The 13,680-nt window shown below is 37.4% G+C and overlaps 1 protein-coding gene across 2 annotated transcripts in view; it reads left to right on the top strand.

The window, feature by feature from the left end:
* FAM102B (family with sequence similarity 102 member B) overlaps positions 1-13,680 on the top strand; it is an 84,126-nt gene that overhangs the window by 29,418 nt on the left and 41,028 nt on the right. For both annotated transcript variants that reach the window (XM_013048425.2, XM_004777510.2), the window contains exon 2: positions 7,713-7,833. In XM_013048425.2, the coding sequence (XP_012903879.1) occupies positions 7,713-7,833 (121 nt within the window). The remainder of the gene's footprint in view (positions 1-7,712; positions 7,834-13,680) is intronic.

The following is a 13,680-nucleotide window of genomic DNA, read 5'->3' as shown; positions in this document are numbered from 1 at the left end:
TCTTGGGTGATAAAATATTCTTGTTAGGGGCGCCTGGATGGCTCAGTGGGTTAAGCCTCTGCCTTCGGCTCAGGTCATGATCTCAGGGTCCTGGGATTGAGGGCCACGTTGGGCTCTCTTCTCATCAGGGAGCCTGCTTCCCCTCCTCTCTCTGCCTGCCTCTCTGCCTCCTTGTGATTTCTCTCTCTGTGTATCAAATAAATAAATAAAATTAGAAAATATATATTCTTGTCAAAAATACTTACTTTGATACATGAGGATCATGAAATTTTAGCATCTACTTAAACACTTGTTTCTAAATGAAGATGTTGAACTGTTAGGTTAAATGACTAGTTACAACTCACTTATCTAGTTCATAATAGAAAACATCTTGATTTTCTATCCTTTGCTCTTTCTGTATATCATCCTGCTTTTCTTTCACTGGCTGTTAAGCTGAGAAGTTATAAACAGAAAAACTGTGTTAACTGACAGTTGAACTGGGTGCTAGTCTTCCTTTTTTATATTATCCTAATGGTTTCTATTAAATGCTTATAAATGTGACCAAAAAGTATATAGAAAAAATAATTTATGACTATATATATATGGGAACTTAAATACATGTCCCTTTTGGCAAACATAAATTCATATTTTACTCATAAAAATAACTACTCAGTTATCATACTATAAATATTGGCATAATTTTGTATACTTTTAAAAATATGGCTTTTCCTGTTAGGACATCTGCTAAATCACTGAATCACAATCTTTCTTGCATGTGACTACCAATTTTTTTTAAAAATATATTCAGATTATGAACATTTAGGTATTCAAACATTTATTTGGAGACCTACTGTATGCCAAGTAGTAGTGTGTGTCTCTAAATGAAATGTCTCTAAATGAACCCAGGACAGTTCTAGGTTGGGGAGCCTGGATGGCTCAGTCAGTTGAGCATCTGACTGCTGGTTTTGACTCGGGTCATCATCTCAGGGTTATGGGATCAAACCCCACATCAGGCTCCATGCTCAGCAGGGAATCGGCTTGAGAGTCTCTCTTTCCCTCACCTTCTGCTCCTCCTGCCCACCTAGTTCCTGCTCTCTCTCAAATAAAATCTTAAAAAAAAAAAAAAAAAGGAAAAGGAAAAATTCTGGGCAATGAACAGTGATCTGTGGACAAACTTGCCTGCATTAGAGCATGTTTTCTCTTCCCTTCCTCATGATGAAAGAGGATCCCCTTCTTCTATTGAGCCCCAACTGTTGTTCAGTTCACATCCCTTTCGACATTCTCAGAGATGGGTCCGCCCTGGTGCCATTATTGATACCCCCTCAAATCTTTGACTTTTTCTTTTTAGTGGTTGTTTCCTATCAGTGCTAAAACATGCTTAAATCTCCTGCATGTTAGTTGAAATCTTCTTTCTACCCCATGTCCCTATCTGACTGCCACCTCGTTTTCTCCACTATACTACTACTATCTCTACCTCCTGTAGTGATCTGCCTTCCTCCCTCACCTTTGCATTGAAACTACACTTGCTGGTGTTCTCCCTGTTTTCTGTGACTTCATTTTTGCTGATTTTTCATCCTTATCTTACCTGCCCTCTTTGAAACAATTGATATTCTTGGGCAACGCCTTCTTAAAAATCCTTTCCTTGGTTTCAGTGACAGCAGGATCTCCTTTGCTTCTCCCTTTACCCTCTGGTCTCCTTTGCCTGCCCTTTTCTCCTCCCATACCTTACATATCCGTGTTCCCTAGAGTTCTAAACTCTGCCCTCTTACCTTCCTACTCTACCCACTCTCCCTGAATGGCCTTATCCATACCCATGATCTCAATAGCCATTAACATGCCAAGGACTTAACATTTGTACTTTTAGCTGTGTGCTCTTTTTGAATTCTAGGTCTATAAAACTGTCTACCTACTGGACATTTCTGATGAGGGACTCTCAGGCTCCTCAACCTCAAAATGTCCAAACTCTGGATCATTTCCTTCACAAACACTACCAGCAGAATGAAAGAATGAATGAATGAATGAATGAATGAATGAATGAAAATCCCCTGTGTTCAGTTTTTTCCGCTGAATGTTAGTACTGTCCACCCAGTTACACAAGTCAAAAATTCCTCTAGAGTGCAAGAGATTCGTGAATGCTTAGTGTTGTAACTAAAAGTCACAGTTCTACAGATCTGTTTTATCATTGGAGTCTTAAAATGTATATTTTTTTTGCTTCAGTTCCCAAAGGTTCATTTTCTCATGAATCTATATCACTTAGAAAATGGAAACCTCCTTTGATTGTTGAAGAAAATTCCCTACTTATAAATTTAGTCATTATTTCTCTCTGGTGGACAAATGTAGGTAGACTTAGAACTACTTATATTCTTAATAATAGCAACTTCTAACATTTATTATTGAGATCCACTGTAAGCCAGATACTGTTCCAAACACTGTGTGTAATAATTTACTTAGTTTCCAAAAACTGCCTTGAGGTGTAGGTGCTATTACCACCCATTTCGTGGAGGAGGGGACAGAAATGCAGAGAGGTTAGGAATGTGCCCAGTATGACAGCTGACAAGTAGCAGAGGCAGGATTTGAACCCAAGCAGACTGGCTCTGGATATAAGCCCTAACCTTCATGCAATAATATTGTCTGGCAAAACAGCTTGCATTCCTTACAGCAGTTTTTGATCCCTGTTTCTAAAAAGTTTAAAATACTTGAAATTACCAAGGCATGGCATAATTTTAAATATATGTGTAGAGTATACATATGCAAGTTATTCTTAGAATATTAAAAATGCAGTTTGCTGGTGTAGTAACTAAGTTATAAAAAAATGGATCCATAATTTTCACTTTATATTAATTTTTAAAGACTTTTTAGACTTTTTTTTAATCTTGGAGGATAAACACTGGTCATAGCAACATTTATCTTCTTTTAAGTCCTTTGCTTATGTATTTTACAATCAGCAACTTTATCGTTTATCTTAGAAATACTTGACTTTCCACAGTATCAACACAAATCCTATTCTTTTGCTTTGTTTCTTGAAAGTGGTTAAGCAACCATATAAAACTCATAGGAAATTAATGACTCATATAACGGAAAACATTACTAAATGTGACTTTTGTCTCAGTTGCCAAGTAGTCTGAGTTTGTTTCCATGGTAACCCATCAGTATAACAAACTGTCACGAACTAGCTTTGCCACTTTTTTTGTTTGTTTTTGTAGTTTGGACAGCTTTCTGGCAGCTGTGTGTATGTGCATGTATATTTGCGTGCATGTGTACACATTAAATATTATCACAAAAAAATCTGAGTAATTGCCTTGGGCATGCAAAACTTTCTTTTTTAGAGAAATTGTTTAATATTCCAGGGCTATTACTCTCATGACATAAAATCAAAAAGATCCCCTAAATTATCATCTTTTTCTACTTGAATTCCTTTTAAGAAAGGACAGCTATTTTTAAGCTTGTAATTTTTTAAAAGTTGTTTCAAATATTGGTTCATTTGAAGTATATGTAATCATAGAAGCATCTGCCAGAGACAAGGCAGAGAAAATAGGAAAGTAGGACTGCATCCTGGGAGATGAGGCCTGAATGTAATGAGGGAGGAAGCCAATTTGGCCAGTTCTTGGCAACCCCTCCCCTGGGTGGCAGTACCCAAGGATACAGAATGGCAGACATTGAGGCATTCACGGGAACCAAGGCAGACATGACACGAGGCTTTCAACTGAACCTGAGTTGGGGAATGTTTCTTAGAGCAGGTCATTTAATTCTTAAGTAAGAATTAAATGGGTGAAGGTAGAAAGTTGAAAGGGAGAGTAGATGGCATACAGAGGAAAGAAAACCTCGTGAACATACAAATGGGCATACAAATGAGAAATAGTGTGAAGTACATGGGGAATGAGAAGCAGTATGAGACAGACAGGGTCAAGAGACTAACCTAATCATAGCAATGTTAAGTAGGTTGGAGCTAATCTTCCAAGATATGGGGAAGTGGTGAATTATTTTATTATTAAAAAAATTTTTTTTTTTACTTACTGTAGAGAGAGAGTGAGGGGGAGAGCCAGAGGGAGAGAGACTCTCAGGCAGACTATGCACTGAACACAGAGTTGGACGCAGGGCTCAGTCCCACAATCCTGAGATCAGGACCTGAACTGAAACCAAGAGTCAGACACTTAACTGACTGAGCCACTCAGAACCCCCCTTCAGTGAAGAAGGATTTTAAACAGAGGAATGACGTGAAATTTGTTTCTTCGAAGGAGCTCTCCGGTAGCAATGAAAAAGGTTGATTTGAGTGAGGACCATTTAGGAGGCTGTTGCCATATTTCAAGGAAGAGGACTGAATTGAAGGACTGAATGAGGGTAGCAGTGCTAGACACAGAAAAGGGGTTGATTTAGGAATAATTGTGAAATAACATAGGCAGGAGTCAGTAGTTGGGACTGTTTATTTGTGACTGATGCATGATATTTATTTATTCAGTCAACAACTATTTATCTACTGTTTACTGTGGTTGGCAGTGTATTGTCCAGAGTGTTTTGCTTGGCTGTTATTTTTGCCTTCACCATTTCTGAGTTTGTCCTTCAGTAAGGATTCTTTGTTGTGTGATATCATGAGTTAATTAATGATCATGTACACTTTTCATTGCCTTAGTTCACCCCAACCTGATCTCTTGGCTCATTACTTTCTTACTTTCACATAAGAACCTGCTCCCAAGTCTTAGCATATATGTCAGTCTACTCCTTGGAAGACAGTATTCATGTGTCTGGATAGTGTCTTAATTCCTAGCAAGTGGATCTGAGCTTATTTGTGGCTTCGTTGGGTGGGGCTATACAGGTCATGAAAAATATGTACATTATATATAAAAATGTGCACAAAATATTTCATCCATAAAATTTTATTTTTTAGCTTTATTGAAGTCTAATTAACAAATTAATTATATATGCTTAAGGTGTACAACTTGATGGGGCACCTGGTTGGCTCAGTCAGTTGGGCATCCAGCTCTTGATTTCAGCTCAGGTCATGATCTTAGGGTCCTGGGATTAAGCCCCTTGTTGGGCTCTGACTCAGTGGGGAGCCTGCTTGGGATTTGCCCTCTCTCCCTCTGCCCCTCCCCCTAGTCATGTGTGCACTCTCACTCTCTTGCATTCTTTCTCTTAAATAAATAAATAAATAAATGTATTGTTTTTAATAAAATAATTAAATATTTAAATATTTATTGTTTTTATATTTATAAATATTTATATTTATATAAATATAAATGTGTATATTACTATAAACAATATTTATATTTAATAAATAAATATTTATAATAAAATTAAAATTTATTGTTTTATACCTTTTTTTAAAAAAAATTTTCAGCATAACAGTACTCCTTGCTTTTGCACCATACCCAGTGCTCCATGCAATCTGTGCCCTCTCCAATACCCACCTCTCCCCCCAACCTCCCACACCTCTGATCATGTGGTTTTCATCTTTCTTTTACTGTGGTTTATCACACTGATTTGCATAGGATGATTCTTGTAATGTGTTATGAAATTCAGTTTACCAGTATTTTATTAAAAGTTTTTCATCTGTGTTCATCAGGGATATTAGCCTTTAATTTTCTTTTCTTGTGGTATTTTTGGCTTTGGTATCAGAGTTATGCTGGCCTCATAAAATAAATTTCAAAGTACTTTCTTCTATCTTTTGGAAGAGTTTAAGAAGGACCTTTTTACTGCATAATAGCAATTTACACACCATTATTACAATATTACATTATTCTATATTTGTTTAAATATTTACCTTTACTGGAGATATTTATACTTTGATATGCTTTCATTATGGGAACAGAGGGTTATGGAAGTGTATTTTTATTCCTTTAAGATTTAATGTCACATCTTTTTTTTTTTAAGATTTTATTTATTTATTTGACAGACAGCAATTACAAGTAGACAGAGAGGCAGGCAGAGAGAGGACGGGAAGCAGGCTCCCTGCTGATTAGAGAGCCCAACGCGGGGCTCGATCCCAGGACCCTGGGATCATGATCTGAGCCGAAGGCAGAGGCTTTAACCCACCGAGCCACCCAGGCGCCCCTTAATGTCACATTTTTTATGAAAACATCTTCTTCATCTCTGTTCCAAGCTATAATTTCAGTTACCTGCTCTCATTTATGATGCTGTGCTAAGTTTTTGATCTCTTCCCAAGCCCACCAGACTTAATGTTGCCTTCCTCTACTCTCTAGCCAAACTAGATCAGTATTTCTGTAAATATGCCTTTCCTGTTTGTTTTAAAGATTTTTATTTATTTTAGAGAGAGACAGAGAATGTACACAAGTTGGGGGGGGGTGCAAAGAGGGAAAGGGAGAGAAGCAGACTCCCTGCCAAGCATGGAGCCCAATTCAGGGCTCCATCTCATGACCTTGAGATCATGACCCAAGTTGAAACCAAGAGTCAGACGCTTAATTAACTGAGCCACCTAGATGCCCCAATCACTAAAGGTTTCTAATGAAAAAAAAATGTCTGAAGTTACCACATTGAAACCTAGAATAAAATACATGCCCTCCTCTCCTCTTTGTGTCTATTTATATGTGTATAAGTAAACATGCATGTGCATACCACATATAAAAACATACTTGATTATGGTTTTTAAATGACTTTTCACTTTGTAATTCCTATTCTTGGATTTCTGTATGTTGATAGACAAATCCATAAAACCGGACTGATTGGTCCCAGTACAAATTCATTTTATTCACTGAGGCAGCTACCAGTTGCCTATCACATTCACCACATCAGTTATTCCTAACTGTCCTCAGCCTTTATCTAAATTTTCAACTCACTCATCGTCTCCTGTCATTCAATAGAAATAATGTCACCTTTTCCTTTCCTAAGAAAATAAAAAAATTATTCAACCTGGGATCTCTTGCCTTTACCTTTTGGTTTCTCCAGTTTTTTTCTCTATTTTCACCCTTTGCCTTTCTTTTCTAACTGTGTTGGAGGAATCATTGTCCTTCCGTTTGACAGCCAAGCCCTCTACACTTACACAAAACAGTAGCGGGAACAGCAGGTACAAAAGCCTAGAAACTTGAAAGAGCAGAGTTTGTGGGGAAAATACAAACTTTTCTTTGTGGACAAGTAAGCTTTTGAGTTAAACGGTCCTGGTTTAATGCTAGTGCTGGGACTTACTGCCTAAATGACCTTGAGTTATCTTTTCTCCTTGGGCTTCATCTTTCTTATCTAGAAAGTGGATGCCAGCTACCTCCTAGGGTTGCTATGAGATTAAATACCATGGGGTAAGCAGACAGCAAGTGGTAGCTGCTGTAGCTGTTATGCCTGGAACAGGATTAAAACTATAGCAGTAGTTCATTTCAGAATAAGTATTTGTTTACATTTCTGTCTCTGATACTAACTGTAAACTACAAGTCCTATAAGGTTAGGAACACTATTGTTCTCGTCTTCGTATCTCACACACCTAGCACATAGTCAGCACACCAGAAATACATACGTATTATGTGCTAAATGAATGAGTAGTGAAGCTTCAATTTATATTGATGTAAATTGATAAGTAATTTCACTTTTTTAAAAAATTTAAGCTTCTGTGGATAATGAAAACCTAGAGATTTTCATATCATATTGTTAGAAGTTTGTTTTCTTCATGTTTCCAAATACTAGCTTTTAGTCTGTCACTTTTGCATTGTAGACCTGAGTGAAAGAGTGTGTGTGCTTTTTTTTAACCCGTCTTGAATAGTAATTAATTGTTTCTGTCCCCTCTCCCCATTCAGGGAAGTGGTACAAGCAAACTGTGTTCACTGGAGGAAGAAGTTCTCGTTTATGTGCAAAATGAGTGCAAGTGCCGCGACTGGCATCCTGGATCCTTGTATCTACAGAGTATCTGTGAGGAAGGTATAAAAATAGCCAATTACATCTCCCCTTTCAGAAACCATAATTAGTTCCATAGTCACTGACTCACTTTATTTAGCTCTATTTCATCATTAAAACTGTTACATGTAATTCCACCTCACACTTGCAGCAATAATATAAATTACTGTGACAAATAGGATTTAAGAAAACCTGAAGTCATAAAGTATTACTCAAGAAACTTATCTCACTATGAATACACAGTGAAGTATTGATCTGTTTGTATTATTTGGGGGGTTTCTATCTTTATCCTGCCATTCATTAAATTTCTCATTGTTAGGCATTATTTGAGGAACTTTACGTATATTATGTCCAAAAACAACCATGAAAATAGGTGTTATTTTTGTAATTTCGGGAAAACTCAAGTTCAGAAAGGTCATCATTTGCCCAAGTTCACATAGCTAGGAAATGGCAAAATGGGACTCAAACAAAAATCTTTCTAATTCCAAGGCCCTGTTTTGTTTTTTATATCATTTCCTTTCCACTTTAGGTTGAGGCATGTTCCTAGTAACCTACAAAGATGGTAATCTCAGGTGGATCAACTTAATATATATAGAAATATGTGATCCTACTTTTCTGGGGGTGAAAAAGAGGGAATCCATTTGTAACCACTACAGGTGAATGAAACTATTGGCTTTAAAATGTAACCTTTCTAACCTTAGAAGATTTTATTTATTTATTTAAGAGAGATAACACAAGCAGCGAAGGCAGGAGGCAGAGGGAGAGGGAGAAGAAGACTCCCCACTGAGCAGGGAGCCCAATGATGTGGGGCTCAATCCCAGGACCCCAGGACCATGACCTGAGGCAAAGGCAGACACTTAACTGACTAAACCACCCAGGTGCCACTACATTTTATATACATTTTTTAAATTACCAATATAATACATATACATGTTCAAAAATAAAGGGAAGAACTTAGAATGAAAAGCAGGAGTCCCTTGCCTTGTTCTTTTCCTTTCCAGTCTTACGTCCTTCTTTATCAGATAAAAAGTTGTATTTTTAATTTACTTTCTCTACTTTTTGAGTGAATTGATAGCACTGTGTTGTGTGTAGCTATATTTTGTTATATTGCTTAATCTACTCAGTTAAGATGTAAATACGTATATACATTTTATAGGTTTCAAGACTTTAATGAAAATAGACCTGTAAAGCAGTCTAAATTGGAGCAGCAATAACTGCATCAAGGGGACCCCTGGGTGGCTCAGTCAGTTAAGTGTCGGCCTTCAGCTCAGGTCATGGTCCTGGAATCGAGTCTCATATGGGGCTCCTTGCTCAGTGGGGAGCCTACTTCTCCCTCTAACTGCCACTGCCCCTGCTTGTGCTCTCTCTCCCTCTCTGACAAATAAAAAATGTTTAAAATCTTTTAAAAAAATAATAATAATTGCATCAAGGATTCCCTAAAGGAAGGATAATGCAGTGAAAGTGTGTATGTCATCATAATGACCTAGGTTTGAGTCCAGATATGCTGCCTATTAACTTGGAGTCCTTAGGCAGTTCTCTGACTTCCTCAAAATCAGTTTCTTCATTTAACCTAAGAGTATAATAATTGCTTTCTCTAAAAGTTATGAGGATTAACTGAGATAGAAATAAAGCATCCTACCTTCTCTTTCTGCGTTAATTGCTGCTGCAACTCATATTGAAAACTTTACTAAATGGAGTTCTCATAATTTTTGAAAGATGACCAGTCTTTTGAATTTTAATAAAAAGAAAGCATATGACCAGTTTAAAGTGTAACTGCTAATTAAAGACCCTCAGTCTATTACAAAAAACAAACAGCTAATTATTTTGTAATTTAAGGTAGGTGAAACAAACCAGTTCCTCAGATTGTGATGGTTTGGTGTATTTGTTAGGGCACATACAATAAGCTGCTGAAGTAGATACCCAAATATACAATGATGTAAACAGGACAGAAGTTTATGTCTTTCTTGGGTAATAGCCAAGGGATCCTGGGGTGGTAGAGCAGCTCTGCCATCTTCACCATATGGTGCCCATCTTTAGATCCAAGGGAATTACTCCAGTGTTGCTATCTTTCAACCAATGAGAAAATAGAAAAGGCCACATGACAATAAAAGTAAGAACCCATAAAGAAAAATTAGTAAACTCATCTATATGAACATTTTATGCATTGCAAGAAAAAGTTTTATATAGCAGAAAGTTTTATAAGCAAGTTTTATAAAAACTATAAAAGTTTTATAAAAACTATAAAAAGTTTTATAAGCAAAGCTATAAATTAAGGGAAAACATCTGCAAACCATGTCAGAGGACTAATTTCCTTGGGAGGGAAAGAGCTCCTTCAAATAAGAAGAAAAGATCAATAACCCTTTAGAAAAATAGGCAAGGATGAAATATATATTTCACAAAGTGGAAAATATAAATAGCTTTCAAACCTACAAAAAAAAATTACTCAGTCTCACTCATGTATGTTAAAACTACAAATAAGGCACCATTTTTTACCTATAAATTTAACAAAGATCAAAAAGTTTGATAAGGCACTCTGTTGCCTAGGACATAGGGAAGCAGTCCATCACCTGTCAACAAATATGTGAGCTCCTAAAAGTGCCAGATACTATTCTAGGCACTGAAAGGACAGTGGTGAACTGGAATGAGTTTCTGCCCCCAAGGACTCTGTTGTCTGGTTGAAGCTGGGGAAAAGAGTGATAGGAAAGACAGAGTAAGCATGTAACCAAATCAAATTGTTTTCAGATGGTCATTAAGTGTTGTATGTAAAATACAGTGAGATAATAGAGAATAACTCAGGGAGAGGAAGTCATTTTAGAAAATTAGGGGAGACTTCCCTGAAAGGTAACACTTGAAGAGGAGGCACCCATGTAAAGATCTAGGGACCATTCTTAAAGGAGTAGGACCTTGTATTAACTCATACAGTCAAGGTTCTCCAGAGAAACAGAATCAATAGAGTGGAGAGGTAGCTATATAGATATAGATTTATTATAAGGAATTTGTGTACACAGGCCAAGAACTCCCACCATCTGCCATCTGCAAGCTGGAGATGGCTGATGGTGTAATTCCAGTCTCAGTCCAAGGGCTGAAAACCAGGAAACTAATGGTGTAACTCCAAGTCAAAGCCTGAGTTAATTTAATTAGGAGTGCTGATGGTGTAAGTCCTAGTCTTAAAGTGGGAGAAAACTGATGTCCTAATTCAAACAGTCAGGTAAAGAGAGCAAATTTAACCTTCCTCAGCCTGTTTCTTCTGTTCAGACCCTCAGCAGATTGGATGATGCCCACCCACACTGAGGAAAGCAATCTGCTTTCCTCTTTCCTTGACTGATTAAAATGTTAATCTTATCCCGAAACACCCTTACAGACATAGCCAGAAATAGTGTTTAAGCATATATCTAGGCACCCCATGGCCCAGCAAGTTGGCACATGAAAGTAACTATCCCATACCTGAAAGTAAAAAGGCCCTGTATTAGTTTTCTAGAGCTGCTTTATCAAAGTACCCCAAACTGGGTAGCTTAAAACAGCACAGAGGTATTGTCTTCTAGTTCTGGAGGTCAAAAGTGAAAATCAAGGTGTCAGCAGGGCTATGCTGTAAAGGCTCCAGAAACTGTTCCATCCCTTTCTCCTAACTTCTGGTAGTTGAGGCATTCCTTGGCTTCTAGATGCTGCACTCCAGTTACATGGATGCCTTCTTCTTTTGTGTCTTCACATCGTTTTCCCCGTTTTCCCGCTGTGTGTGTCTGTGACTATGTTCAAAATCTCCTTTTTTTTAAAAAAAAAAAAAATAAGGGCACCTGTCATGTTGGATTAAGACCATATTCTAACTGGATTACCTATGTATATCCAAATAAGATCACATCCAAGGTACTGAGGATTAGGACTTCAACATATCTTGGCGGGGGGGTGGAGTGGGAGGAGAAATGCACAATGCAATCCATAACAGGCCCCAAGATTATAATAAACCTGGGGATTTATGTTTCTGAAATTAATGTACCAGGTTATTAAAGACCACCCGTCGTCCCTCTGAAAACAGCCCAGAAAAGTTAGACACAATATTAAAAACGCTGCTTGAAGGCATCAGAAGCTGCCAAGGCAGAAAGGACTTAAGAAGATTAGAATCATAGACAAGGGAAGGATAAAGAGATGAGCCTGACATTTGGTGTTGCTTTTCCCCCTCAAAGCATTTGCTAAGTTGCAAGCAATGGTTAAGAAGCTGAGCTGAAAGCAATGGCTGAGGAGAAGCTAGCTGAGATCCCAGCAATTTTACAAGACTAAAGGGACAAAAAGTGGAGTCCAGTACCCATCAGCAGGAAGGGCCTTTGTAAATACCCCAAACTTTTCACTGGGACTCCCTAAGAGTTTCAGCCTAGAAGGAGTGTAGTGGATGTAGGTCAGCCCTTACAAAGATTGAAACTTAGCTTATCAGCTTAATCCCTGCTTATATGAAGGTGATCTGCCCCTTTCAGAACTTGCCAGAAGCAAGTATGTATCTTCTCTGAAGGAAAATAACATTATTCGGAGCCTTAAATTAAGTTATCATGCACAAAAATTACCAAACATCCAAAAGACATGATGGCATGACCAAAAATCAAAAGGAAACTAGATAATGAAAACAGACTCATGGAAGATACAGGTTTTAGGAAGATCAGAGACAAACTTTTACAGTAACTATAATGAGTGAACAATATGGGGAATTTTATTGGAGAACTAGAAACTATTAAAAAAAACTGAATTTTAGAACCAAGAAGAAATAACTAAAATTTAAAATAAATAGACAATTTATTATTTATTAACAGCTGGCTTGGTTAGTAAAGCATGGGACTCTTAGTCTTGGGGTTGTGAGTTTGAGCCCCATGTTGGGTGTAGAGATTACTTTAAAAAAATTGTTTTTAATAATAAATAAAGCTAAATAGATAAAAATAAATCTCAACAGATGGCTTTAACAGCAGGCTTACCAAAATTGAAGAGAGGTTTGGTAAACTGGAAAATAAGACAAAAGAAAATACCCAGACAAAATCACAGAAAGAGAGTAGAAAATACAAAAAAGAATGTAAGGCATGAGAAATAGTATAAAGGTCTAACATATATGTAATTGGAGCCTTTGAGGGAGTGGAAAGAGATTGTGGCTGAGAATGTTCTAAAAAGATGAAAAATATCAAGCCACTGATTGAAAAGTATTATAAACCCCACTTAGGTTAAACAACAAATCTGTCCTTTTTTTTTTTTTTTAAAGATTTTATTTATTTACTTGACAGAAATCACAGGCAGGCAGAGAGAGAGGGAGAAGCAGGCTCCCTGGGAGCAGAGAGCCCAACGCGGGGCTCGATTCCAGGACCCTGGGATCATGACTTGAGCTGAAGGCTTTAACAGACTGAGCCACCCAGGCGCCCCAAATCTGTCATGTTTAAATGATGGAAGACCAATCGGGTTGGAAGATGGAAAAGATGGAGAGGGAAAGTTCTTGGTGATGAGGATAGAGGCACTAGATCATATAGGGCCCTATAGGACATGGTAAGGAGTTTGGATTTTATTCTAATTACAGTTGGAATCCATTTGAGGATTTTACTAAGGAGGGATATGATCTTCAAAAATCAGTTTTGATGCTGTGTAGAGGATGCATTGTAGATAGACCACATAGGTGGTGGGGATGGTTCAGGTGAATAATGCTTATATTGCCATGGAGTTATAACCAAAGAGACTGTATAATTTGGGATATATTTCTGGAGGAAGACCCCCACTAATGGATTGGATGTGGTAAATGAGGGGAAAAAATTGAAGATAAATCTTAGACCTTTGCCTGAGCATATAAGAAGATAATTATACTATTTATTGAAATGACAAGAGCTCAGAGTGAAATAATTTGGGGGACTGATA

This window comes from Mustela putorius, unplaced genomic scaffold (genome assembly GCF_011764305.1).
Source record: "Mustela putorius furo isolate JIRA1106 unplaced genomic scaffold, ASM1176430v1.1 tig00000585_pilon_pilon_pilon, whole genome shotgun sequence".
NCBI classification, from domain to species: domain Eukaryota; kingdom Metazoa; phylum Chordata; class Mammalia; order Carnivora; family Mustelidae; genus Mustela; species Mustela putorius.
This window is presented reverse-complemented; position numbering and strand designations above follow the sequence as displayed.